Below are 25,567 nucleotides of genomic sequence, written 5' to 3' on the forward strand. Positions count from 1 at the left end.
TCGGGGAATAATGGATTTTCGTCAAAGTTTGTTGGCATTGGTCCGCTCCGGGTCCCCTTTGGTGGACGGTTCGGTCCGATCATGCATACTCCCACACACAGACACAGTCACACGGACACACGCTCTGGCCCAAGGGGCGGAGACTGCGGGGCCCACACGTGACTGACCCTCCTCTCTCCGTCCCTCTCTGTTTGTCCGGCCTTAATTAAGTGTTTTGTTTCCTCTGGTCCGGCATTGGAAGCTATTGGCAGCCACTGGGTAGACCGGGCAGACCGGGCAGGGCAGACATCGGCAATCAGGCGTCCGGTTGACAGCCGCTTGACAGCGCCAGGGCAGCCTGTCCCTGGCAGCGTGGCAGTCGTTGGGCATTTGGCAGCCTGGCATGGCGGGCCTGGCATGGCGGGCCTGGCATGGCGGGCGTGCTCTATGAGATGCGGGCCTTTCGACCGATAAGAGACGCCGCGCGACCGCGCCGAACGCAAACACGGCCTGCTTGTAGTCGCGGACGCGCACCGCCGCACCGCCGCACCGCGCACGCGGCTCCCGGACGGCCCCCGCCCGGGCCGGGCCTGGCTGTTTCGGTTTGCAGTCCTTGCAGTGCTGGCGGCCTGGCCTGGCCGGGCCTGGCCGGGCCGGGCTGGCTGGCTGGTCGTAGAACCCGGGCCGGGCCGGTCGGGCCACATTTTGGCAGTTGTAGCATCCTTCTTTCCTTTCCCCCACCCGTCCCATCGCCCTTCCCTTCCTTTCCCTTCGCGGAGCCGCGAGCCGCGAGGCGAAGCGAAAGGAAGGGAAGGAGTGAGTGGCGACGAACAGACCAACAGACTAACAGGCCGAGGAAGGATAGGCTAAGAGTATAAGGTGAGGAGGGGAGGGGGCCGGAGGGGGCCGAACCAAACTCGCGGCACTGTCGCGCAAGGTCAGTTCAAAAACGTTCTAAAAAGACCTTAAAAACGCCGGGCCTTAAAAGCACTCGATCGAGAGAGAGAGAGAGAGAGAGAGAGAGAGAGAGAGAGAGAGAGAGAGAGAGAGAGAGAGAGAGAGAGAGAGAGAGAGAAAAGAGAGGAGGCGTCCTGCCGCGTGTGGGTCGCGACATCGAAAGGTACACACACCACACTCTTAAAAAGGATAAATCGAACCGCCTCTAATTTAATTTCCTCAATGATGTTATAACGACGAAGAAAGTTCCCAACAGTCGACATGACTAAATAGAACAGTTTAAGTCGTTTTGAGCGAAAATGCTCTACAGTGCGTGGTTCCCACGACACCCTTTGCTGAGGCCTGAAGTTCGCTGCGCACGCGGCACGCCGCGGGGAGGCGAGGGGCTTCGAGTTCAGCGAGCTATGACTCGGTGTTCGCGTTCGCGCGTTCGCGGGCACAGTGTGTTATTTCTTGTTTCGCTCTTCGCTCTGGCCGGGCTAATAGCTTCAACGACCCAATGACAGCGGGCCAAAGACCTCCAGGGTGCCGTCAGGCCGGCAGGCCGTCAGCGCGCAGCCGCAGCACGCGCCGCCGACGCCGTCCTCCGACTCCCGCGTCGCAGTGCCTCGCGCAGTGCCTTCTGGAGGGCGTCGTCGGCGACCCAGCGAAGTGCGTATTTTAAGGCTTCTGCGAAGCGGCGCACCGCCGGGGACTCTGCCCTCGATATGGAGGGCCCAAGCCAGCAATGCCACTGAGACGCAGTTGGTGGTGCCGAGCGCTGCACTGGCGATACCCCCCCCCCTCCCGCTAGGGCCCCGCGGCCGCGACGACGGCGACCTGGATCCGTGCCGCCACATGAATGCGCTCTGCAGCGGCATGGCGGTGGCAGGCGTATTGCGTACTGCGTTTTGGGCGGGACGCGCGTCTGGCCGCGCCCATCGGCCCATCGCCCCGAAATAGAGCGGCAGGGCGGCAGGGGTCGTCGGGGAGGGCCAGGACGCGGCGGGAGTACACTCATTGAGGCTGGCCGGGCAACTCTGGCGTCCGACCTCTCTTCGCCCGGTCACTAGCGGTCACTAGATGGCTGGCCGGCCGCCCGGACACTAGGGGTGGTCGAATGTACACTTTTTTCGAAATCTCAAAAGTTAGATGGCGCATTTTGTAGTATTTTTTCTGCTGATTCCGAATATGTACTTGGTTTTGAGAAAGGAGTAAAACTGAGGGCGCTACCAGCCTTTTAAATTTTGAAAAATTGCTTAAAATGCGAATTTTTAAAATTTTACTTTTTGTCCGTTTGAAAATCACAGTACATTTTCGGAATCGGCAGAGAGAATGCAACAAAATGCGCCATCTAACTTTTGCATAATATTTGCAAAATGGATATTTTGACGAAAATAGTGTTTTTGACCACCCCTTAAGAGCGTACTTTTCTCAAAATGTCCATTTTGCAAAAAATATGCAAAAATTAGATGGCGCATTTTGTTGCATTCTCTCTGCCGATTCCGAAAATGTACTGTGATTTTCAAACGGACAAAAAGTAAAATTTTAAAAATTCGCATTTTAAGCAATTTTTCAAAACTTAAAAGGCTGGTAGCGCCCTCAGTTTTACTCCTTTCTCAAAACCAAGTACATATTCGGAATCAGCAGAAAAAATACTACAAAATGCGCCATCTAACTTTTGAGATTTCGAAAAAAGTGTACATTCGACCACCCCTACCGGACACGGCCGCGCTAAAGGTCACGGTATGGTGGCCCGTCGGTGTCTGCTGTGGAGCAGTGCGGAGTGTCCTCAGTCAGCCTCAGGGCCCAGGACGACGTCGCGTAGCCGCGTAGCCGCGTCCGGTGTGACGCGGAGACGCGTTCCTCGGGCAGCAGTGCTGCCCTCTAGCAACTAGCGCTTCGCTTGGCGTCGCTTGGCGTGGCGGCAGTGCTGCCAATGCCTGCCGCGCCGCGCGTCCTCCCTGGCGGTGCTGGCGGTCACTGGGGCGACGACCCCGCGCCGGGACGAGCCGAGCCGGGCCAGTCGAGTCTAGCCGCGCCTTGGAGCCGGCCCGGGGGGCCGAGCCGAGCCGAGCCGGCAGAGTAGTGGGAACTTCCCGGCCGAGCACTGTATTGGGCTGGCGGGTTTGGCGCGGCTGGCGGGCCAACCGATCCGATACAGTGCCGGGCCTGCTCAACAGCGCGCGGCTTGGCCAATGCCTCGCCTGGCACGCCTTTTTGACGTAGGCGAGGCGACCGCGCCGACACTCCACTTTTTGGGGCCTCCTCACTCCTTACCGCCACGCCGCCAAGCGCGTCGTCGACGCTCCCTCACTCACTCCCACTCGGGTTGGCGGCGCCCTTCGCCCTGCCTTCGCTCTGTGCCGTGATTGTCCACTTGCCACATTTTAAAATTGGCTTTTTGTTTGCCGAGAGGTGTGGTTTTTTTAAACTCCGGGATGGGATGGGATTCCACCGGGCAATAACACCAGGGCGACCTTGCCGTGAACCCGCGAGGCCCGGCCGCCTTTGCGTAAGCCAGCCAGCCAGACGGCCGCGGTGGTGCAATGGACGTAGAATTCCCAAGGACCGGCGGAGGGAGGGAAGGGGGTCTAGACTCCTCAAGAGCACGCCGATGAGACACACGAGTCAACAACCTGTAGCCAGAGCGAGAGCCAAAGGGGGACAATTGTGTCTAGTTGTCGGCAGAGGGCGCGGCGCGGCGCGGGGCAGGGCCCGGCAGGGCTCCGCGTGTGTTGCCAGCGGATAAAAGTGCGACGCGGCGAGCCTCCGCCCTCCACCCCGCAGCGAGAGCGAAACACTTTCCCTTGTGTTTGTTTAGGTTGGCAACGGCGGCATGTCGTCCAAGGACCCTCCCGCCTTCCTTTGCCTCCCTTGGCCGTCTGGTCTCGGCGGCTTGCCAGCGAGTTCTATTTCGCCCTGCGCCCCGCCAACCCCCCGCCAACCCCCCGCCAACCTCCCGCATCGCCCCGCCGGATGGGACGGGATTTAGCCTAGTCCCGCGCTGTCAGCCTCTGGGTACTCTGGGTCAAGGCGTGCGCAACACGGCGGTGTGCTGAAGGGCCGCGGTGGCCTACGTCTAGGGGCAGGGTCGACATGAGCCCCGTCCCGATTGAGCCCCGATGACCTGAGCCCCGGCCAGAGCCCCGGCCGAGCCCGACTCGAACCCCGACTTGAGCCCCGACTGAGCCCCGATGGCCAGAGCCCCGACCTGAGCCCGTTTTGAGCCCCGACCTGAGCCCCGTTTGAGCCCCATTTGAGCCCCGCGCCAAAAAGTTGCAATATGACGCAAAATCTTCACTAAAAAAGTTCAAAAATGGAAGTTTTTTGGCGTGGGGCTCAAGTGGGGCTCAAACGGGGCTCAGGTCGGGGCTCGAACCGGGCTCAGGTCGGGGCTCTGGCCATCGGGGCTCAGTCGGGGCTCGAGTCGGGGCTCAAGTCGGGCTCAAACGGGGCTCTGGCCGGGGCTCAGGTCATCGGGGCTCAATCGGGATGGGGCTCATGTCGACCCTGCCCGTCTAGGCGCCTGTGGGGTAGGCCAGCCCGCAACACGGCGGTGTGCTGAAGGGCCGCGGTGGCCTAGGCGCCTGTGGGGTAGGCCAGCCCGCAACACGGCGGTGTGCTGAAGGGCCGCGGTGGCCTAGGCGCCTGTGGGGTAGGCCAGCCCGCAACGCGGCGGTGTGCTGAAGGGCCGCGGTGGCCTAGGCGCCTGTGGGGTAGGCCAGCCCGCAACGCGGCGGTGTGCTGAAGGGCCGCGGTGGCCTAGGCGCCTGTGGGGTAGGCCAGCCCGCAACACGGCGGTGTGCTGAAGGGCCGCGGTGGCCTAGGCGCCTGTGGGGTAGGCCAGCCCGCAACGCGGCGGTGTGCTGAAGGGCCGCGGTGGCCTAGGCGCCTGTGGGGTAGGCCAGCCCGCAACGCGGCGGTGTGCTGAAGGGCCGCGGTGGCCTAGGCGCCTGTGGGGTAGGCCAGCCCGCAACACGGCGGTGTGCTGAAGGGCCGCGGTGGCCTACGTCTAGGCGCCTGGCCAGCCCGCAACGCGGCGGTGTGCTGAAGGGCCGCGGTGGCCTACGTCTAGGCGCCTGGCCAGCCCGCAACGCGGCGGTGTGCTGAAGGGCCGCGGTGGCCTACGTCTAGGCGCTAAGGCGCGCAGGCCAGACGGGATTCGTGACGCGGTGACGCGCCCATGACAAGTCGGAAATTGGTTCCTTCCGCCGCAAGATGGCGCTAGCAGCGCATTGAACCCGGGGCCCGGGCCGACCTGCCGTGTGGGCCTAAATCAGTGTTTTGGATGGCGTGCCGCGTCGCCGCATCAGAGAAGAAGCCAAGCTGTGCGCTGGGGGAGAGGGGGGAGAGGTGCCGGGAGTTGGAGGGGTAGGGGGGGCCCGGCAGGTTGAAGGTGACGCCGGGCGTTAGGTTGTTGCTCGCCCACTAACTGCGTCCGACCGGCACGGCGGCGCGGCGCGGCTCGGTCCGGCCCGGCCGCGTTCGTTGGGCCCGGGCTCGGCGTGGCGCGGCGCGTCTAGCGCGAGGGCCTGCCCGAAATTTTCGCGAGGGGCACTTGTGAGGGGGCGAGACGCGAGTTCTGCAAAACGTGACAGAGAACAACAACAACAACTTTTGGGGGCAGCGTCCCGCCGGTCCCGCCGCTTCATTTTGACAGGTGCATGTGGCAAGTTTGTACTCACTTTGGGCGGTGCGCCTGCATGTATACTTGCCCTGCCATGGGACTTAGCAGTCATTGTGCATATTCAGGTGATGTGTGTGGGATAGGTGCAAACACACACACACGCACATACGCGCGCGCGTATTCACACACGTACACGCACACACGCGCACACGCCGCCAAACACACGCACCCATACAAACACGTCGCGACGTACGTTCGTACGTTATACACACAGGCGACGCAACGCGGTTCAATACACGTTAAAGCCGGCCGGGCCCAGCCGGGCAGCGCGGCAGCGGAGACGTGTTGACCGAGATAATGAACATCGTGATTAATCTGGACGTCCAAACACGTCCTCGGCCTCCGCCATGCCGCGCGGTTAAGACTGTTGTGAGTGCTCTAATCATACCCCAATCGGAACGAATTGGAATATATCGAAAAAGGCAATCTGCTTTTCCGAGCCAGTTTCCTGCTGGCTGGGGGTCTATACCCCCCAAAAAACGAACCTAACAATTTTTGCTTTGTTTTGCATTGAAGATGACACGTTGACTCGAAATGGGTTTCTAATTCTCCCTCCCTCCCTCCCTCCCTCCCCCCCCCCCCCCGGAAGACGGTTCGGAAACCTCTAGGAGAATTTATTTCGCGCTCCGCGGTGTTTCCCCTTTTGGCCAAACGTGGCTAGTGACGGGTGGTGAGTGGTGGCGAGGGCGCCCCCATGCTGGGCCCCGCGGCTCACGCTCCGCCTGCTCAGCACCTAGCAACCCGCCGCGCGGTCCTAGTGGCCCCAGAATAGTTGTCCAACGGTGTCACCGCGTGTCACCGTCATCCTCGCTGGCCGCGGTGCTGGCGCTGCCGGTGCTGGTGCCCTTGGTTGGCAGCTGTTGGTCCCCGACGCGGTGGCCGACGCCGCGGCCCGCGTCCTTGGCCGCTGTCTAGGCCTTTGCCTGCCTCAAGGCGGCCTACATCCGTCCCGGACCTAGGCGCACCCGGGCCGTCGCGGGTAGCTCGCGTAGCTCGTGGACGAACCGCCGCCGACGCTGGCACTAGTGCGCCAATCCGACGCACGGCAGCGCTCGCGTCGCTGCTGGCGTGCTGGCGTCGGCGGCGTCGCCGGGCGGCGTGGCGCGGTGCGGCGGGCAGCTGTCCTAGGTCAGGTTCAAGGCTGTATCTAGGCCGGTTTTGGTTGGTTGGCCCGGGTATTGCGTGGGGCCCCGGCGAGCGGCCGGGCGCGGGGCCCGGGTGGGGGGCGCGGCGTCTAGCAGCGGCGTGGCGCGGCGCGGCGCTGCCGGCCGGCTTCCACTAATAGTCCGCCGCGCCGTGCCGTGCCGTGCGGGGCGGGCTTGAAGGTTATCCTTGCCGGGCCTAGGCCAGGACGCGTCGTGTAGGTCAAGTTGAAGGCCGGCCGCATGATGGCAGCGTCTGTCTGCGCCTAGACCACGCCGGCGTGGCGTGGCGGCGCGGGGGCCATGGCGGGGGCCGCTCTGGGTGGCGTGTTCGCGCTTTTTGCCTTTCGCCGCGCTCTACACTCTAAACGCGGAACAAAGGATCGGCCGCTAAAACCCCGCCCTCTCGTCTGCGCGGCGGCGCGGCCTAGTTGTTCGAAACTTGCAGTAAAAACGAGAGCGCGCCGAGCAGGCCGAGCACCTGGTGACATCACGGGAGTTGGTATCTGTTGAATGCGCTGATAAAGGGCTCGGCGGGTCTACACGACGACGCCATGACGACGACGCGCGCTGAGTCCGGGCTGGGCCGCACTCACTGCATGTTACGTCCCGTTTGATGAAGGGCTTCCCTCTCTGCCTGCAGGGCCGCGCAGGGCCCCCCAGGGCGTGCGGGGAAGTACCGCCCTGCGTTTGACATGTCAAAAGCGCCGTACTCAAAGCGCCGCGGGGTGGATGGGTACTGGGTACGTCAGTGGCACTGGCCGGTATTGGCAGGGCAGGCGGCGGGCACCGGCAAGCACAAGCACTCCCCCCTCTGGGATTGGCCCGCTGCTCACTGCAGAGAGGGCGCCCCCGCGACCGATCCGTTCTGTTCCCGCGGCGTGATCGGGGGTTCCAAACCCCAGTTCAACAAGCAGTATTTTTAGTTGGCTTGTTCACCAGCTCTGTGCGACGCAGACGAAAGCCGTTGACCTGGCCGATGCCGATCCGTTGGCCAGCTGGCTGGCTGGCTAGCAACACCGCTGGTCCCTTTCTGGGCGTGGCGCGGCGTGGCGCGGCGCGGCGTCGGTTCGCCGATAGGGGAGCCTCTGGGCGTTTTTCCTTTTGGCCGTCCAGTGCGCGCACTCCGCGCTCCGCGGCGATGCCCCGGCGGCCAAGCCCGGCCAAGCCCGGCCAGGCCGCCGCCGATTGCAACATTCCGGCAGGAAGTGGGCCAACAAAGGCACTACGGAGGAATACGGAGGGGAGCGGAGCGCAAAGACAGGCAAAGCGGCCCGAGCGGCGGTTATGAAAAATCGCGAGCGCCGCCTTCGCGCTTTGCTCTGCGCTCTTCGCGCCGCCACGCGGCCCGCTGTATTGCCGCCTTGCCGTTTTGGCGGGGCGGGCGGGGTGGGGTGGGGTGGGGTCGAAGGCGGTCGCGGCGTCAACGTACTTTGGCATGCACTTGTGCCCGTTGAACGTGTCTGTGTTTGGAGCGTCAACACCACGCCGCCGGCGGGGCGGGGCGGCCGGGGCGGGGCGGGGCGGCCGTGGCGGGGCGGGGCGGCCGGGGCGGGGCGGGGCGGCCGGGGCGGGGCGGGGCGGGGTGGCCGTGGCGGCCAGGGCGGGGCGGTCGCCGCGTCCGTGCCTTGACAATTTGGCGCTAGTGGGGCCACTGCCGGGGGCCCAGGCCCACTGCCGGGGGCGTTGGGACGACGCGGCCGTTGCCCCCCGCGGCCCCAGCGAGGGCCCCACCCATGCACGGCCGCACGGCCCCGCCGAGCGCTATGCTTAGCTATACACTCACACTCTCGCACAGACACACGCACACGCTGCAACACCTCCTGCCTGCCTGGCGTCTAGAAGATCGCCCCGGGCGATGCGAAAAAAACGAGCTTGCTGTCTTGCTGGGCCTGCACGACGGCCTGCACGGCCTGCTCGGCCTGCACAGCATGTGGGGTGGCGGGGTGCTGCCCAGGCTGGCGCCAACACAGCCGCCCAGTTTTACTGCTACCCCCCCCCCTCCCCCCCCACACACACACACAAAGCCCTCCTCCTTCCGCCGTCTTGGCCCTCCCGGACCTAGGCAAGTCTGGCAAGGGCGGCCTCTCCGCTGAGCCATCGCCGTGGCCAGGAACCACCCCACTGAAGGCGAGGGCTGACATCGAACACCAACAGATTCCTCGTTCGGGGCCCAATTTGTTGGCACCGCCACCAGCGCTCCGCCGTCGGCCGACGGGATGGTTTCGGACAGTGTTTTCGTGTAGCTCTCGCACCCTACAAGTAGTGACACAGAAACCCCTACGCCACGCCCTTCACGCCACGAGTGCGAGAGAGACAGCGACGAGAGCGCTGCAGCGGCCGCGGCGGCTGGGGCGCTCAAGGACACGCATCGTAGATAGCGTTGCAGCGGCGGCGCGGCGGCGCGGCGGCCTGTTTGCAGTTTGCAGTGCCGCGCCCACTTTCCCTCTCGCCGGCACTATTTTTACTTAGCACTGGCTGCCTGCCTGGCGGCCTGGCCGAGGGCGGGGTTGTTGGCACGCTGGCTGGCCGCGAGTGAGCAGCGCGGACTGCGGCGGACTGCGGCGGACTGCGCAGAGCGAGGGGGTGCTAGGCGCGGTGCGGCGGTGCAGCGGGGCGGCGTCACGTCGCACAGATTAATCGCAGTGGACTATAAAAGAGCGGTGCACTTGGCGGCCTGCAGGCGGCGCGGCGCGCACTTCGTCGCTCTGTCTCTCTCGCGCCCCACCGCCCCCACCGCACGCCGCGAGAGGGCGACGGAGGACCAGCGGGCCCGGCAACAGGAAGGCCGCGAAGGTCAAGACGGTCTGGTCTTCCGCCCTCCGGGCCGGCAGCCCTCCGGCAGCCCCTGGGCAGCCCTGCCGGTCCTGCATCTGCATCCATATCTGCATGATGCATCCGTTGACGCGGTGCAGCGCAGCATTGTGGCTGCCGGCCTGGCGGCTCGGCCTGGCCCAGGGCTCCACCCGGCCGGCCCGGCCGGGCCCGCCTAAACGAGGCCACCTCATGTCATCTGTCGCCTGACGAGCCTGACGCTCAGTGCAACCGACAACCGGAAATGAGCTAATCATATAAAGCAAAGCGCGCCTTGCAGGCCTTGCAGGCCCTGCACATGGATTGAACGCGGAATATGGCCGGGGCGGCCGGGGCATGCAAAAGCGCGCGGGACCCTCGCAAAGTCCCTCTTGTTCCTGGCCGACGCGCCGTGCCTTGCCGTGCCTGCCGCGCCGTGCCGCGCCGGCGGTCCTCTCAGAAAACGCAGGAGGAGATCTCGCTGTCCTGTTCTTTTGTAATTTGGTGTATTGCAGGCCGCGCACAGCGCACCGCGAACACCGTGTACCTCCCCGAGCAGCATTGTTATGATTATAATTAACATCCCCGCCGGGCCGGGCAGGGCGGCAGGGCGGCAGGGCGGCAGGGCCACCCCGCCGTCTGCTTTTCCGCTTTTCCGCTGCGCCCTTCACCGAATGTCCTTGTCCGCGGGGACGCGTCCATATCCTGCAACACCGGCTTCCTCGGCGACGGACGCCTTGAAGTCGCGGAGTCCATCGGTACCTTCCTGGGTTTCATTCGAGTCTCTAGCTAGAAGCGCATTCGAAACGTGCCACGGGTTTCCAGCGAGGCCCTCTCCGTGGCTGCGGCCCTGAAGAGGTCCATGCAGGGCTCCACCACGGTGCAGGGCGGCTCGAGGGGCAGCCCGGATGCACACCGGCCTCCATGTCCGCGTCGCTCCGTGCCCACCATGCCCGCCATGCCCGTCGTCTCGTCTAACGCGTGCCGCGCGCAATAATGGGGGAGTCCACCGTTCTCCCTGTCAACGCGTCGCAACGCGTGCTAGCCCCACGTGCAAGGGCGGGCGGGGCTCCGCGGCGCGGCTCCGCGATGCGCGCGTCTAAGAACAAGGAATGGCGGAAGGAGGCCGTCCTGGCCGTCGCTCTGTCCCTCTCGCACTCGTGGGGCGGCCCGTAAGGTGCGAGAGAGACAGAGCGACTCCCGGAATGCGTCTTCCCCAGGCCGCTGCAGGCTCTATTATCCCCGCCGTCATTACTGCACTCGTTGTGGCGGCCTGGCGAGGCGAGGCGGGGCGCGTGGCGCCGCTGGGGACGGGACGGGACGAGGGGACACTCCCCCGCACCGGTTGCACGGGCAGCCAGCGCGCCGCAGCGCTGCACAACCTGAATTGGCTCTATGAATGGGAGTGCAGTGCGGCACAAAGCGCGGTGGCGACGGCGACGGCGACGGGACGGGGGGGTCGTCGCGGTCGCCCTGGCTCGCCCTGCAAACCTGGCCCGCCGCCGCGGCTGCAGCGGGCTGGTCTGTGAATGGAACTAGTTTGCACGGCTCGTGCTGGGTGGGGGAGGCGGGCCGGGCGGGGCGCGCGCGGTGCATGCGCGGTGCATGTGCAGTGCATCCCCCTCGCGGATGGCGTGTGCCGGCCGGGCGACGCGATGCAGCGGTGCAGCAGGTGTGGTCCGATGCATGCCGATGCAGGCCGGCCGAGGGGTCGGACTGCCGGACCGCCGGACTCTGGACCGGTGCACCGGACGCAATCCCACCCGCCACTGTTTGCGAACAACGTCACCTGCAGCGTGTTCTATCGGCCAGGCCGCGGACGTCGGACGGTTCGGAACGGAAGAAAGGTCACGGCAGTAAGATGCAGAGTCCACGCCGCTGCAAGTAAGCCATGCAAATGTCACACAGCGTCAACAAGCGGTCCACAGAACGAGCAAGTTTCGGTTCGCCAGAAGAAGAAGAAAAAAAATGTTCTAAGAATGAATGGAAAAAGGGGGGATTTGAAACTAACCGTTACTGAACTCTGGTCAGCGCGAGACAGGTCATGCTCCGTGTGTGTTTCCCCCTTTTTTTCTTCTCTCTCTCTCTCTCTCTCTCTCTCTCTCTCTCTCTCTCTCTCTCTCTCTCTCTCTCTCTCTCTCTCTCTCTCTCTCTCTCTCTGGTCGGTTTGTTCTCCACCCCCGAAAAAAGCGACGGCGAATAGAGTCGGTGCAAGCCTGTGCAGAATTGGGGCGATTCCTCTTTTCGTGGCCCACCTCCCTGCTTGCAGCCTGCTTGCAGCCTGCTTGCCTCACGCGGCCGGGCCGCCACACTGACCCAGTCCATATATTCATACCCCGCCTGATTTAGATTCCCCCGCCGCCCCGCTGGGCCGCGCGAGCCAGCCGGGTGAGGGCGCGGACTCTGACGGCGGCGTGCCCGGCGTGCCCGGTGCAGGGTGGCTGCCCACTGGGTGCAGTGCAGCGTGCATCCTGTTTGTCGTATTTGTCCGGATGACACTTGTGACGAGATGATGCTGGGCGGCTGGGCAGTGGCAGGGCGTCCGCGGCAGGTCCCCTCGGCCAGTCCGTCCGGCCCGGTCCGGCCGGCCGGGGTGTCACAATACACCAATACACACGACCCCGTGCGAAGCGAAGGAACCGGCCAGCTCTTTGCATTGCAGTCCGACCCGCCCGGACAGCTCTTTTGCAAATTAAGATTTCGCCCATGCACTTTTTTTTTCCTTCCTCGCCGCGCTCCCTGCGGTCCCTTTGTGCTCGAGCATTGTGCTATGCACCGCGTGGATGCAAAACTGCAGCGTGTTGTCACAGCACGGCCACGCCGCGCTGCACCGCGATGCAGGCACCGAGGGGCCGCGTGGACGCGACGCCTTCTTCGCTGCGCAGTTGGCCGCTGCATTATCTGCTGCACCCCTCGGTGCAGTCCCCTGCAGCCCGCCCTGCACTGCGCGTGTTTGTCCGGCAGAGAATAGGCGACCGCAAACAGTCATTTGGCACGGCCTGCGCTGCCCGCGCCGTCGGGCCGCCCCCTTTTTCGCGCCTCGTGCCGACGATCTGTCTCTGTCGCACTCTCGAGCTTCTCTATGACGGTGCGAGAGAGACGGAGCGACAAATCTATCCTCTGAATCGCTCGGCCGTGCATCGGCGTGCATCGGCGTGCTTTCGGAGGCGAGGCTGTTGGGCAAGGGGTGCATGGCCGTCGCTGTGGCCGGCTCCACTCGGCTCCACTCGGCTCCACCAGAGAGCTCCACCCGCTGCAACGGCACGGGCTGCGCTAAGCACCTGCTGCGCGATTCTCTGTCTCTCTCGCACTCAGGGGGCTCCCCCGCACAGTGGGCCAGAAGACCGGTGGAGGCGGCCAAAACCCCGGACGCGTTTTGAGCTCCAGAGTCGCTAAATGGGACTCGAACCGAACTTTTGACCCCACCAACGGATTCCTCGTTCGGAGAGCAATCCATTGGTGGGGTCACACGTTCGGTTCGAGCCCCGTTTCGCGAGTGTAGAGCTCAAACCACGTCTTAGTTTCGGCCGCCTCCACCGGCCTTCTGGCCCACTGTGCCCCGTCGGTGCGAGAGAGACAGGGCGATGATGCACTCAGAGGGTCTGCTGGATCTGCTGCCACCGAACGGGCTCATCTCAAAATGCAGCCACGTGAAGGCTCGAACATGGCACTTTAAAAAGCGACTTGTGAACCCTACAGAAAGCTGCACCGTTGTGAAATTTGTTTGTGCTTCCGCTTTTAGGGGGATACTCCATGCCGCGATGTTGACACCGAAACTGGACAGTGCGGTTTGGTCTTTTGAGGGGTGACGGCTGCACTCTCTGCGAGACTCTCTGCGATTGACCTGTCGCATTGTCGCAGGGATCGACTCTCATTCTTGTGTGCAAAGTGTTTGGTGAAGCAATTCCGAACCCCCTCCGCTTGGATAGCGTGCTGTCTTGGCGGCCTCTGCCTTATTGGCAAGGTCAAGCAGCACAATAACGACTGCACTGCCTGAATCCAAACGCCACGCACATAGAACGTAAGGTGCTATGCGTCGCCAAAAGGTCCTCGCTTTTGCATTCCCAGTGCAAGGACCTCGCGCGCATGTTAGGCTCGTCCTGTCTCTCTCTTCCCCTCCGCAACGCCCCGCGAGTGCGAGAGAGACAGAGCAAAGTAGCCGGCGCGGCGGTGCGCGCGGGCCCGCCTTGGGACAGCCAGTCAGTCAGGGCTCGTCAAATGCGTCAAATGCGTCAAATGCGTCAAATGCGTCAAATGCGTCAAATAGCCTTCATACCGCACCTTGGCCGCTCCGCCGCTCCGCCTCGTCGTCTGCCTTGGAAATCGTGTGAAAGTTAAAAGACCGCGTTGACCGCGCTGACCCCACGCGTCCATTCATTCAGTGAGCCAGCAATTTCTTCCTTCTCAAAAATGATTTCCAACCACTATATTTTTTTTTCATTTTTCTAACAGTCGCTGCTGTTGGAACGCTGCTTCACATGCACTCCTCGCCCTTCCCCTTGGCCTGCCTGCCAGCCTGCCTGCCTCGAGGGAGGAGAGAGGCAGGGCGGGCCGTGGACGGGGATGGCGGCCTGCACTCAGTGTGTGTTGATGCATCCATCCCCTGCAAGCCCTGCCTACGCTCCCTTCACTCCCTGCCCTCCCTTCACCGCACGCACGCCCCTCGCGCGGCCCTTGACTCCCCCACCCGGAGGGCGGGGCGGGGCGGGGCGGGGCGGGGCGGGGCGGGGCGGCCTGCGCGCGCCGCGATTGGCCAAAGGGTTGCGCTGCACCGGTCAAGGCACGGGCGCGCTGCAGTGGTGCACTGTCGCAGAAGTACCAGTCAATTTGACGTCCGCCCCCGCCCCGCCGCCCGTCCGTCACGCGCGCGCCGTCATCGTGCAGGGCTCGCCGTCGACGAGGTGCTCGAGGACGAGGAGGACGACGAGCCGAGGATGATCCTCACACACGGGGCTAGTTGCCTGCCGAGTGGACTACTTGTGCCGCGACGCGTCCTCCTCGTGTGTGTGCACGCGGGGCGGGGCGGGGCGGGGCGGGGCGGGGCGGGGCGGGGTGGGGCGGGGGCGTAGGGCCCTCTCGAGCTCGCAGCACACAGCGCACACAGAGGCCAGGCGGGCCAATATCGGCGAGGCGCATCTCATTAACGCGGTGCGCTCTGCGTTTGGCAGTGTGCCGCCCCAAATCGCGCGCCGCGCTTACACAGCGGAAATGCACGTGCCCATGCCTCGGCCCATGCCTCAGCCCATACCTCGGCCCATGCCCAATGATGCAGATTAAAAAACTTCTGTTATTAATTTCACCATTTCATCTTCTTCTCATGCCGTTGTTTTTTCTGTTGTTGTTTCGTTTCGCTGTCGGTATGACGTTGTTTTATTGCCCGTGTTCCGCAGCCGCCATGTCAAAGTGCTTCAACTCATGTTGAGGATGCATTGATAGGCCCTGCCTTTTTCACCTCCCTTCCGATTTTGATTATTGTTTATTTCCCATCTCCACTCTACGTGCCGAGCCGCCGAGCCAGGCGAGGCTGTTGAGTGGAGTGGAGCAGTGCGGGAAAGGCAAAATCAGACCGGCCGTCTGCCTGCCCGCCTTGCCCTCCCGTCCGCCCGTCGCCTCGCGTCAATCCAAAGGGCCCAAAGGCATAATTGGGCTGGTTTTTCGTTTCGTTTCGTCGCTGTGTCGTTCCTCGCTCCGCCGTCCCGTAGACTGGTTCCGGGGAGCCGTCTCGCCGCTCTGTCTCCGTCCCACTCCCCCGGCGGCCATAGTAGGCACCCGCGGCCGCGGCCGTGCGAGAGAGACGGGGCGGCGCAACGGCCTTCGTAATGGCGCGGCTGCCGCACTGCAGTTTTTCGACTGGCCGCGCGACAATGTCGGCTCGCCCCAAAAGCCCTTTACAATCTCCTTGCCTTGTGTGCGTGCCTGTGTGCGTGTCTGTGTGCGTGCCTGTGGGTCTGTGTGCGTGTCTGTGTGTGTGTCTGTGTGCGTGCCTGTGGGTCTGTGTGTGTGTCTGTGTGTGTGTCTGTGTGCGTGCCTGTGTGCGTGCCTGTGGGTCTCTGTGTGTGTCTGTGTGCGTGCCTGTGTGTCTGTGTGCGTGCCTGTGCGTCTGTGTGCGTGTCTGTGTGCGTGTCTGTGTGCGTGCCCCGCCCCCCGCACGCTCGGTGCGCGCAGTGCGCCACGCTCCCTTGCACAAGGCCAATAGCGACGAATATTGTGGCTGCTAATTAATTGGCATCCAGGTAAAATGTCCCAGAGCGGGGCGGAGCGGGGTGCGCCGAGCTGAGCGCGTAGTCTCATGCCGAACCGCGGCCTCCTCGGCCCGTCTCGCTCTGTCTCGCTCGCACCCCTACGGCCCTACGGCGCGCCCTGTGAGTGCGAGAGAGACAGCGGGACGAAGGCACCGCGGCGGCTGCGGTGAAAGGGAGACCGCGGCTCTGGGACAGCGAGACAGAGACAGCCACTCACGTCTCCTTTGTCATGCATCATACATGGCACAATGCAAACTCCTGCCGAAATGTTTTCGCCTCCGGTTGCGTTATTTCGCGTCATTTTTTGTCGAGTCGTTTCGTTTCAAAAACTCCGTTTTGCTCCATGTCGTGCGGTAAGGGCGGAACGGTGGAATCACAACGCCGGTGGAGGGGTTTCGGAAAGACCATGGCGATGGCGAGTAGGTGGACGAGGACCGCGAGGACCACGAGGACCGCGAGCAGGAAGATGAGGACCACGAGGACGATGAGGACCACGAAGAAGATGAGGACCACGAGGACGATGAGGACCACGAGGACGAAGAGGACCACGAGGACGATGAGGACCACAAAGAAGATGAGGACCACAAAGAAGATGAGGATCAGGACCACAAGGACGATGAGGTCCACGAGGACGATGAGGTCCACGAGGACGATGAGGACCATGAGGACGATGAGGTCCACGAGGACGATGAGGACCACGAGGACGATGAGGACCACGAGGACGATGAGGACCACGAGGACGATGGGGACCACGAGGACGATGAGGTCCACGAGGACGATGAGGACCACGAGGACGATGAGGACCACGAGGATGATGAGGACCACGAGGACCAAGAGGACGATGAGGACCACGAGGATGATGAGGACCACGAGGACCACGAGCAGCATGACGAGAAGCAGCGGGAGGTTGGCAGTGGGCGCCCTGCAGCTGCAGCGTGCACTCTGCCCCGTTAGGTTGGCCGCTTGGGACCGGCCGGGCGGGGCGGCGGGGCGGCGGGGCGTTGCACCCTGCAGGCTGCAGGCCTGCGATGCGGCAATGCCGCTGCACTCGGATGCAGTTCAAGTTGAAGGTTGAGGGGGCCCGGCCGGCGAGGCAAGGCCAGGGCGGCCAGCAGGGCGGCCAGGCCACTGCATTCTGCATTGCGCGAATCGCGCGTGGGCTTGAGGGTGTACTTGTAGGCCAGCGGGCCAGCGTTGCAAGCCGAAAGCCCAACCAACTCTCAGCAGACCGAGCAGACTCTGGCTGCGCGAGTACGCAAGCCTGCCGAGTGACTGCTTCGCTGTCACTGTGCCAGTGGGCGGGCAGGCCCGAAGAAATCCGCACCAAAGACAAACAAAACCGGATCGTCTGTACGCTGGGTGGTGCGGGGGTCACTGTAAAACCAATCCAAAAATGCACCTGTGGACTGACCCCGACTCGAACCTGGCCGGGCTGAGGCAAGTGCTGACTCGTTTGCGCAGCCCATCCCTCCCTTGTCCTTCCAGCATCCAGGCCCCGTACCTGTGCGCTGGCCCCAGCCCCTGCAGGCTGTTTGCTAACACTCCTTTTATCAGCGAGAGGGACCAAGCGGCGAAGCGCCGTTCGGGGTGACTACATTCCCTCGGCGGCCACGGCCATTCAAGTCTCCGCCTCGGCGGCGGCGTCAGTGGAGGGCGGTGGCCGGCCGGCCGGTCAGCCAGGCCCCAACGGCGGCTGTCTCTGCCCAGTCTGCCGGGCTTGGAGGACCTGCAAGGCCTGCTGCAATGCCTGCTGCAATGCCTGCTGCAGCGGGAGGCACTCCGGCACGCCGCGGTGCGGCGACTGCAGCGCTGCGGTCATGGCCTCGGCCGCCTCGGCGCAGTGCCTCGAGAGACACTCAAAGTTCCTTGCAATAATTTTCGGCGAAGCGGATGTGGGGAGGGGGGCGCAGGGTGCTGGAAGGATAGGGAGGAGCGGGACACACACACACACACACACACACACACACACACACACACAGCGGGGCGAGAGGGAAATCGGCGCCCTGGAGCGCAGTGCAGTGAGTAGACGTAGAGGTAGTGGAAGGAGCGCGCAAGGAGGAAGTCTGAGGGAAAAAGTTGCCTAACGGGCTGGCCGGCGGCGTGGCCCAGGCATGGCCCAGGCATGGCCCAGGTACGCGGACAGGTGAGAGGGAGAGAGAGAGAGAGAGGCGGAGGAAGGCGAAGGAGAAGGAGCATCGCAAGGAAGAGGAAATGCGTGGAGGGGGCAGTGGACGCGTGGAAGGCGAGGCAGCGCGTCCCGCCTGGTCCCGCCAGGTCCCGCCACTAGCCGCCTAACGTCTAACACAAAAGCGTTCTGCAGTTTCGGCTGTCGTCCTGTTTTTCGGGGGAGGGGGGTCCCACTCTTTTTGGCGGCGGCGGGGTGAGGGAGGTCGGGGTGCGCGGCGGGCAGGGGCGGGCCGGGCGGGCCGGGCGGGCGGCGGCGGGCGAGGGGCGGGCGAGGGGCGGGCGGCCCGAGTGAGAGGGAGGGGGAGGACGCACCGCCGAGTGAGAGGAGGCGAGCGGTGAGGCGTCCACGCCAGACAAGGACGGCGAGCGAAACGCAAGAAGAAGGAGAAGAAAAAAAAATGAAAATGAAGAGATTTGGCCAAAGTTTTTGGTGGTTGGCCCGGTCCCGGGCGTCCCGGCCGTCCCGGCGAGGCGAGTCGGCTTCGAGGTGCGGCGGTGCAGTCACGGAGTACGGAGTACGGAGTCTCGGCGTAGTCCCGGCCAATCCGTAGTCCTGGCCGAGCGGAGTGTCTAAGTGCCCAAGGAGCCCAGGCAAGGAGCAACACGCAGGACGCGGTCACCGCCATCGGCATAGCGCAGCAGCGCAGCCCTGCAGCAGCCGCCCAGCCGCCCAGCCCCGGCTGCGGATCGGTGGCCCTCCAGCCCTTGCCGCCCCGCCGGCCACGACGAGCGAGACGACGAGCGCCCCGCGCCACAACATGCCCGCGGCCCAGGCCCCGCCGGCGCAGGAGCTTCCCTAGTGGACTGTGTTGGTGTTGATGTGATAGTGCCGCGCTGCCAAGCCCTGCCGCCCGACCTGCCCTGCCCTGCCCAGCCGCCTGCCCTGCCCTACTCAGCCCTACTCGCCCAAGGCTGCGCCAGGCTCGCCAGACGGAGAGTACCGCAGCCCGAGTGCGCCCGCTCCTCGTTTTCGCCAGGTGAGTTTGTGTCCGGCCTGCAGCTTGAGCCCCAGCCCGCAGTGCCCGCGGCCACGACGGCCAAGTCAGTGCGTTCATCGGGGGCGCCGCTGCCGCCTTCGCATGCGGCAGTGTGTCCGAAACATGTACCGCTGCAAGGGGTGCCTGGAGCAGCGGGAACACACTTGAGGCAGCCTGGACTTCCTTTGTTTGTGAGTGCACTGTGACTGACTTTCTCAAGTCTCGAGTGGCTTCCAAAGCAACTCTCCGCGAGACTGCTCACCAGGATCCCGTCCTTTTCTTTGTTTCTCTCGGGGCAAGGTTCAGTGCATGCAATTCTAAATTTTGCTGCGCAGGCTTCCAAATTTATGTACAGTAACTGCAGTCTGTGTGTGGGTGTTATTTATTAGTCATCGGTAGAGCGCGTTTACTACAGCTATTAATATTTAAGCAATCGTTCTCAGAAATAGTTGTGGGTTTTGTTTTTGTCCTTGAAACGCGGCTTTCCTGTCAGTGTGCGTGCAGTGCTTTTGCCGAGGGGTCAACAACTCGGGATATTCGGTGTACGCTCAGTTGGTAATCATTGATAATCAGTAATATAATCATAATATTCAACCATATTCAGTATAATCATACTATTCAACCGTATTCAGTATAATCACAATAATCGGACATATTCATAATAATCGCTATAATCACTAAAAATCGAAGATAATCCCATAATATTGCCAATAAACACTCGTAATCATCAATAATCAAGCCTACGTGTCATGTGCACAACAAATGCTGGGTACATACATGCAACCATTTTTTTCATGTAAGGGCTTTTTTCCTTCCGATAATCCCTGATAATCATCCCATATTCACTAATAATCATTTATAATCGTGATAATCACCGATAATCTCTATAATCTCACAGAATCTTTACCAATAATTTCAATAATCACGAATATTCAAAATATTCACTTAGAATCAAAATAATCACCTTAATCAAAAATAATCGTAATAATCGCAATATTCTCCATAATCTTAAATATTCGGCATAATCATGTATTCGGTGTACACCAAAATCCAGAGTTGTTGACCCCTCGGCTTTTGCTTTGTGTCACTCGGCTTTGGCGTGGCCCTCGAGAAGGCAAGTCAAGTCGAAGCCGATGCCCGGTTTGAGAGGGAGGCTCTGCGACGCGTCCGCGAGGATCATTCTGGCGGCGTCGGGGTGAATTCCGTTGCCGCCTCGCGGCAGCTTCGTCGCGCCGTCTCTCTCGCGGCCCTACAGCACGCCCCACGATTGCGGCAGAGACAGAGCGACGGCCTGGCTCTTCGCACTCAGCCTGGTGGTGCACTGCATTGCGCGGGTACACTGCATTCTGCATTGCGTTTCGCATGGCGCGGCGCGCCGCGGAGAAAGTGGCAGTGAGCGAGCGAGTGGCAGTGCGAGTGGCACAACTGCAGTTAGCAGTGTGGTTCCAGCCGATGCGGCGGGTAGTCGACCCCGGGACTCCTGCCGTGTCGCTTTCCCGCTTTCCACTGTGGAAAGTTGGCAAAAACGCAGCCGCAGCCCATGGCCTGCACCAGCCGTGCTGGCAGCTGCCGTGCTGTCGCAGAATTGCTGATAAATTTTGACGGCGTCCGCCAAAGACGTGCGAGGCGCGCTTTGCTGGGCGTTGCTGGGCTTTGCCGTGTAGTCTGGAGGCAGTGGTGGCTGGCCTGTGCACAGGGCGTGGGCTGGCTGCAGGCTGCAGGCCTCAGGTACGCCACTGCAAGTCGCTGCGCAGGACGCGCAGGGCCGAGCATAGCAAGCCTCCTGTCGTCGGACCGGACATGCCACGAGATACCAGACGGGCCGGCCGGGCCGGCCGGGCCCCGCCACTCCGGGCTCAATCACACTACGCGGTACGCCCCGGCCGCCACGCCACGCCCCGCCACCTCGCCGCCAAGGTCAGTCGGTGGGGCCCCCGCCGGCCCCGCCACCGCCACCGCCAGGCCCGGCTAGACGACGATGCCAGACGCCCGGCCAGGCGCTGACTGCGCGGGAATCCACGGTGCGCAACGCAAGGCTGGGGCCGCGGGGCCGAGGGGCCGAGGGGCCTTCGAGACGGCCGTCCCCTCCATGACCAGCGCCAACACCGTCCCTCCTCTCCCCGCGCGCCGCCAGACAAGCGTCTGCGTGGGGCCGGTCGGGCCGGGCCGGGCCGGCCGGGCTGTGCGGCCCTCCTATTGGCGTGACTAGCCGCCACGCCGCCATGCCTGGCCATGCCACGCTGCAGCGCGGCGGCGTGCGGCGCGGCTCAGCGCGGTGCAGCGCGGTGCAGCGCGGTGCAGTGGGGGGCGTAACTGTGCATTGGTGCAACAGCCGCGAGGGGCGGGGCGGGGCGCCGCGGGGGACACTCAGCTGGTGTCGGGCCGGGCCGTGGCGAGCGCAGCCGCCCCACTGCACTCCACCGCACTTGCACTGTACTGCAGCCTTGGACTGCATTCGATGCAACGCCGCCGCGGGGAGGGGCATGGCGGGGCGGGGTGCGACTCTCGGCCACGGCCACGCCATGGTCACCACGCCGCCATCGTGGTGGTCGTCGCCGTAGCCGCGCCGTCGGGGGGCAGCCCTGCGCGCTCTGCGTGCGGGCCGGTCGGTAGCCGTTTGGTCGACGGCGCAGTGCCTGGTCCGGGCCGTCCGGGCGGCGTGGCGGCATATGGCACGGAAGTTTGTGCGACACGCAGCCCGGGCCGGCGCGGTGGCGCGGTGCCACCCCTGCTCCCGGCCAGCCACGCCACGCCACGCCACGGCTGGCGGCAGCGGCCCCACTCAAAAAGCGCGCCACGCCTCGCGGCACATAATCTCTGGGCCTCGTAAAGTCAGACGTAACCCGCATGCCCGCCAGAAAACGGCTGGGTCTCCAAAAAGCCGGGGAGCGCAGCGCGCAGCCGAGCAGAGGGGGGAAGGGTGGCGGAAAAAAGAAGTTGCCTTTCGCCCTCACTACTCTTTGCCTCGACGACGACGGCGACATCGCTGCGTCTCTCTCGCTCCCTTACGGTGCGAGAGGGACAGAGTGATCGAAGCACTGTTCGAGATGAGCCCGCGGCACGCCGACGCCATGGTGCGTGGTGCGCGGTGCACGCCGCCCTCCCCGGACTAGGCCTGCAGGGAGTGGGGAGGGAGGGGCTGGCCTAGGCCGGCCCGCGGTGCAGCGCTGCGTCCGTGCGGCCTACCTAGCCGGGCTGTTGCAGCGCAGCGCGCGCGGGCCCGGCCGCCTAGGCCAGGCTAGGCGAGGCGAGCCACGCCCGGCCACGCCCCACCCGGCTAGACCGGCTAGACCAGCCAGCCGGCCGTTCTCGCCGTGAGGGCCGGGCGCCACTGCGTTCACCAACACACACTCACGACACACGTCCACCTAACATCACATCACACACGCACACACGCGCGCACGCCCGGAGATGAACGTGTGGGATGGAGAGAAACACAGCTGAGGGAAACGAAACGAACGTCAATCAAGAGCGAAGCCCTTCCTCGCTTTCTGTCTCTTTTTACTTCCATCTGCTCCGCGTGTCTCCAAATAAAGCGCGACGCGGCGGGCGCGCTTTGCCCGCGTTGCCCGCTTTGCCGCTCTGGACTTTCGATCGACTTTCCTTCATTCCTTTTTTCTTATTCTCCCTATGTAACCCCATCGCCCTGTGCAGTCCTTCAGTCCTTCCCTCATTATCACTCCTCGGCCCACATGTGTGCGTGCGCGCTTGGCCCGATGGTACTGCTTGCTCTGCAACGCTCTCCGCAACGCTCTCCGCAACGCTCTCCGCCACGCTCTCCGCCACGCCCCGCACTGCCACTGCCCGGCTTGCTTTCATCTTGCCTCACACGTAACGGCGCGGAATCGACCCGGGGGCGTAACGAGGAGCAGCGCCACCTCGTTGTTGTTGTTGTTGTTGCTGCTGCTGTTGTTGTTGTTGTTGTTGTTGTTGTTGTTGTTGTTGTTGTCGTCGGAGTCGCCGATTTTGTTTCTCGCGCTCGGTGTCGTTGCCGTTTCTTTGACAGCTTTCGCTGAAACGACAAATGAACTTTGCGCGTGCGTCTCAGTCGTCAACCGAAACCGAACACACAACTCAGGCGCGTTCGCTCGAGTGGCGGCGTCGGCGTCGGCGGCCACACTCTCCTACCCCGTGACCCCCTGCCCCCTCTCCCACTCCCCGCCTCCTCCAGACGCCCAGGCCGGCCCAGGCAAGACGCATGTCTGTGGTCGGTGATGGTTGTGCGGGGTAATTCGAGTGCGAGGAGGGGGGGGGGGCGGAGAGTCGCTGAGCTTAGCCGAACGAACGGGCTTCAATTCTCGGAATCGGCTAATGCATGTACCTTTTGTTTTTGTTCCCAACGTCCGTTTTGTTTTTCGGGGCGTTATTGTTGTTATTATTCCCGCCTAACCACAACGCCTGGGCGAGGCGCGCATTGTGGGAAGCAGCGAGTCCCTCTAGGCCCCCATGGCCCCCATGGCCCCCATGGCCCCCATGACCCCCACGGCCCCATGGCCCCATGGCCCCATGGCCGCCATGGCTCGGACTGCCGCCGCCCATGTCGGAGGGCCGAGGGACAAGGGCGTACTTTTAAAGTACACGCATGCAAAATGCTGCACACGGCGAAAACAGTGTCCGGGTTTCCCAGGCCCACCCTGGAAATATAACCTGTTTCCCAGGGTGCGCCTGGGAAACTCCGACACTGTTTTTTGCCGTGCAGTTAGCGAGCGGTTCTAAAGTCTCCTCCTTCTTTATCTGGTAGGGGATGGAAATCCGAATCGGTGACACATTCGCTCACTCGTTTTAGCATCTCGCTTGGCGTGCTTCGCGAAGTGCCGCACGTTGACGCCGGCGACCACGCCCGCCTAACGATCTGCCGGTGTGCGCACTGCGTTTCGGCGTTTCGGCCGACGCGGCCACTGGCGGCCGTTGGCACCGCGTTGACACCCAGGACCCACGAGTCACGCGGAGCGGGGCCCGTCCGCGATCACCGCGAGCACGCCGCCCAGCAGACTCACTCAACCACGTTTCGTCGTCTTGTCTCTCTCGCACTCGCGAGGGACGCGCCACGGGTGCAACAGAGACACAGCGACAACGGCGACGTGCGGAATCAGTCGGTCCGCACGGAGTGCACGAAGTCGGCGGTGGCGTGGCAGCAGAAGCCGCTAAAAGTTTCGTGCCGAAGCCGACAGAGTCTTAGTCCAACAATTTCGTCTTTATTTTTTTTATCGCATCAAATAAAGTTTATTTTTGGCGTGATTCTTTTTTCCTCTTTCTCTCTCTCTCCCTCTTTTTCTGACTGTCCCTTATTAGGGGACTGCGAAGCGCTGCACTGCCGCTGTCGCCGTGGGTTGGTGGGGGTGAGGTGAGACGGGGACGCGTCACACACGCACGCACACTCACTCACTCACTGCCAGACGCGACGACGGCGGCCTTCAACCGCCGAAGAGCGAGGAGCGCGACGGAGACGTCGACGCCAACAAGGTGTGCGCTGGCATTGGGCAATGGCCGCCCCGCCCCGCCCCGCCACCCCGGCGACACATAATGTCCGCATTGAGCCCATGAGGTACATGACGTGCTCCGGGGGGATTACGATTCCCTCCGCGTGCTTCGCGTGCGTCCCTCCCGGTATGCGGGCACGCGGGGCACGCGCGCTGCTCGCCTGACCCGTGTCCCTTTTCCTCCTTTTTCTTGCCCCTCTTGCTCTTCTTGCTCCTGCCCGGCCGGACCAAGGGCCGGACCGAACCGCGGCGTGGGCGTGACTGGCGTGACCCCCGCTTCCGGGCGAGGCGGGCGTGGCGGGCGTGGCGGAGCGCTTGCACCGGGCGGTGTCCGAGGCGGCCGAGGCGGCCGAGGCGGGCGAGCTAAACGCCGGGCGGGGTGTGGCGGAGCGCCGGGCACGTAGCGGGGTGCCGCGGCGGCTGTGGCGGCGGTGCCGCTACTCGCATGCGTGAGGGCCCTCCTCCACCGAGGCCTGCACGCTGCACTGCGCACGCACCGCGGCGCGCCGAACGAGAAAAAACGAAAATGTAAACGCGGCCTGGCTTTGTTTCAGAACACACTGGTGCGTCACGGCTAGACAAGCGGCCGGTCTGTATGTCAATATGTCCCGCCGGCAGGTCTTTCCCCTTGATTGCGAAACTTGGTTGGCCGAAAAGCCGCAGGCCCGTATATCGGCCGGCTGATCTATTTGGCTGTTGGCGCGGCGGCGTGGCTGGTCTCGTTGGCTGGCTGTGCTCGTTAGCGCCGGCCGCGCCTAGCGCGCCTAGCGCGCCTAGCGCCCATGGCGGATAGCTTTCCGAATGGGACCGACCGGACTGGACCGGGCCGCGCGGCCACGCCTAGCGCCCGGGCGGCGGCAGCCTCAAAGCCTCGCGCGCAGCGCGCTGGACCCAATCAAACGTGTGGAGCGAGATTTGCGTCGAAACACGGCAGGCGGCTTCCGAAAAACCAGCTGCGTCGCCCTGTCTTTGTCGTCGCTCTCGGCTCCAAGGCATGCCTCACGAGTGCGAGAGAGACAGTGGCGCTGCAGAGGGCGCGCTGCACAGCGCCCTTGCCGCCGTCGCGACGGACTCCAGGGACTTGTGGCGCTGGGGCCGCCTCGTTGCCGGGATGGCGCGTCTGAGCGTCTTCCGCCCCTGC

At 63.6% G+C, this 25,567-nt stretch overlaps 2 protein-coding genes across 2 annotated transcripts in view; both read left to right on the forward strand.

Annotated features, from left to right (window-relative positions):
- LOC117646198 (glutamic acid-rich protein-like) overlaps nucleotides 1-16,736 on the forward strand; it is a 65,429-nt gene extending 48,693 nt beyond the window's left edge. Inside the window, exon 2 of the mRNA XM_034387004.1 lies at nucleotides 16,206-16,736. Within this exon, the coding sequence (XP_034242895.1) occupies nucleotides 16,206-16,736 (531 nt within the window). The remainder of the gene's footprint in view (nucleotides 1-16,205) is intronic.
- A 2,004-nt stretch (nucleotides 16,737-18,740) lies between these two features.
- LOC117646657 (broad-complex core protein isoforms 1/2/3/4/5) overlaps nucleotides 18,741-25,567 on the forward strand; it is a 39,170-nt gene continuing 32,343 nt past the window's right edge. The window contains exon 1 of the mRNA XM_034387762.1: nucleotides 18,741-18,946. The gene's annotated coding sequence lies outside the window, so the exon portion shown is untranslated. The remainder of the gene's footprint in view (nucleotides 18,947-25,567) is intronic.

The sequence above is a fragment of the Thrips palmi genome, unplaced genomic scaffold, assembly GCF_012932325.1.
Source record: "Thrips palmi isolate BJ-2018 unplaced genomic scaffold, TpBJ-2018v1 HiC_scaffold_19, whole genome shotgun sequence".
Taxonomy (NCBI): domain Eukaryota; kingdom Metazoa; phylum Arthropoda; class Insecta; order Thysanoptera; family Thripidae; genus Thrips; species Thrips palmi.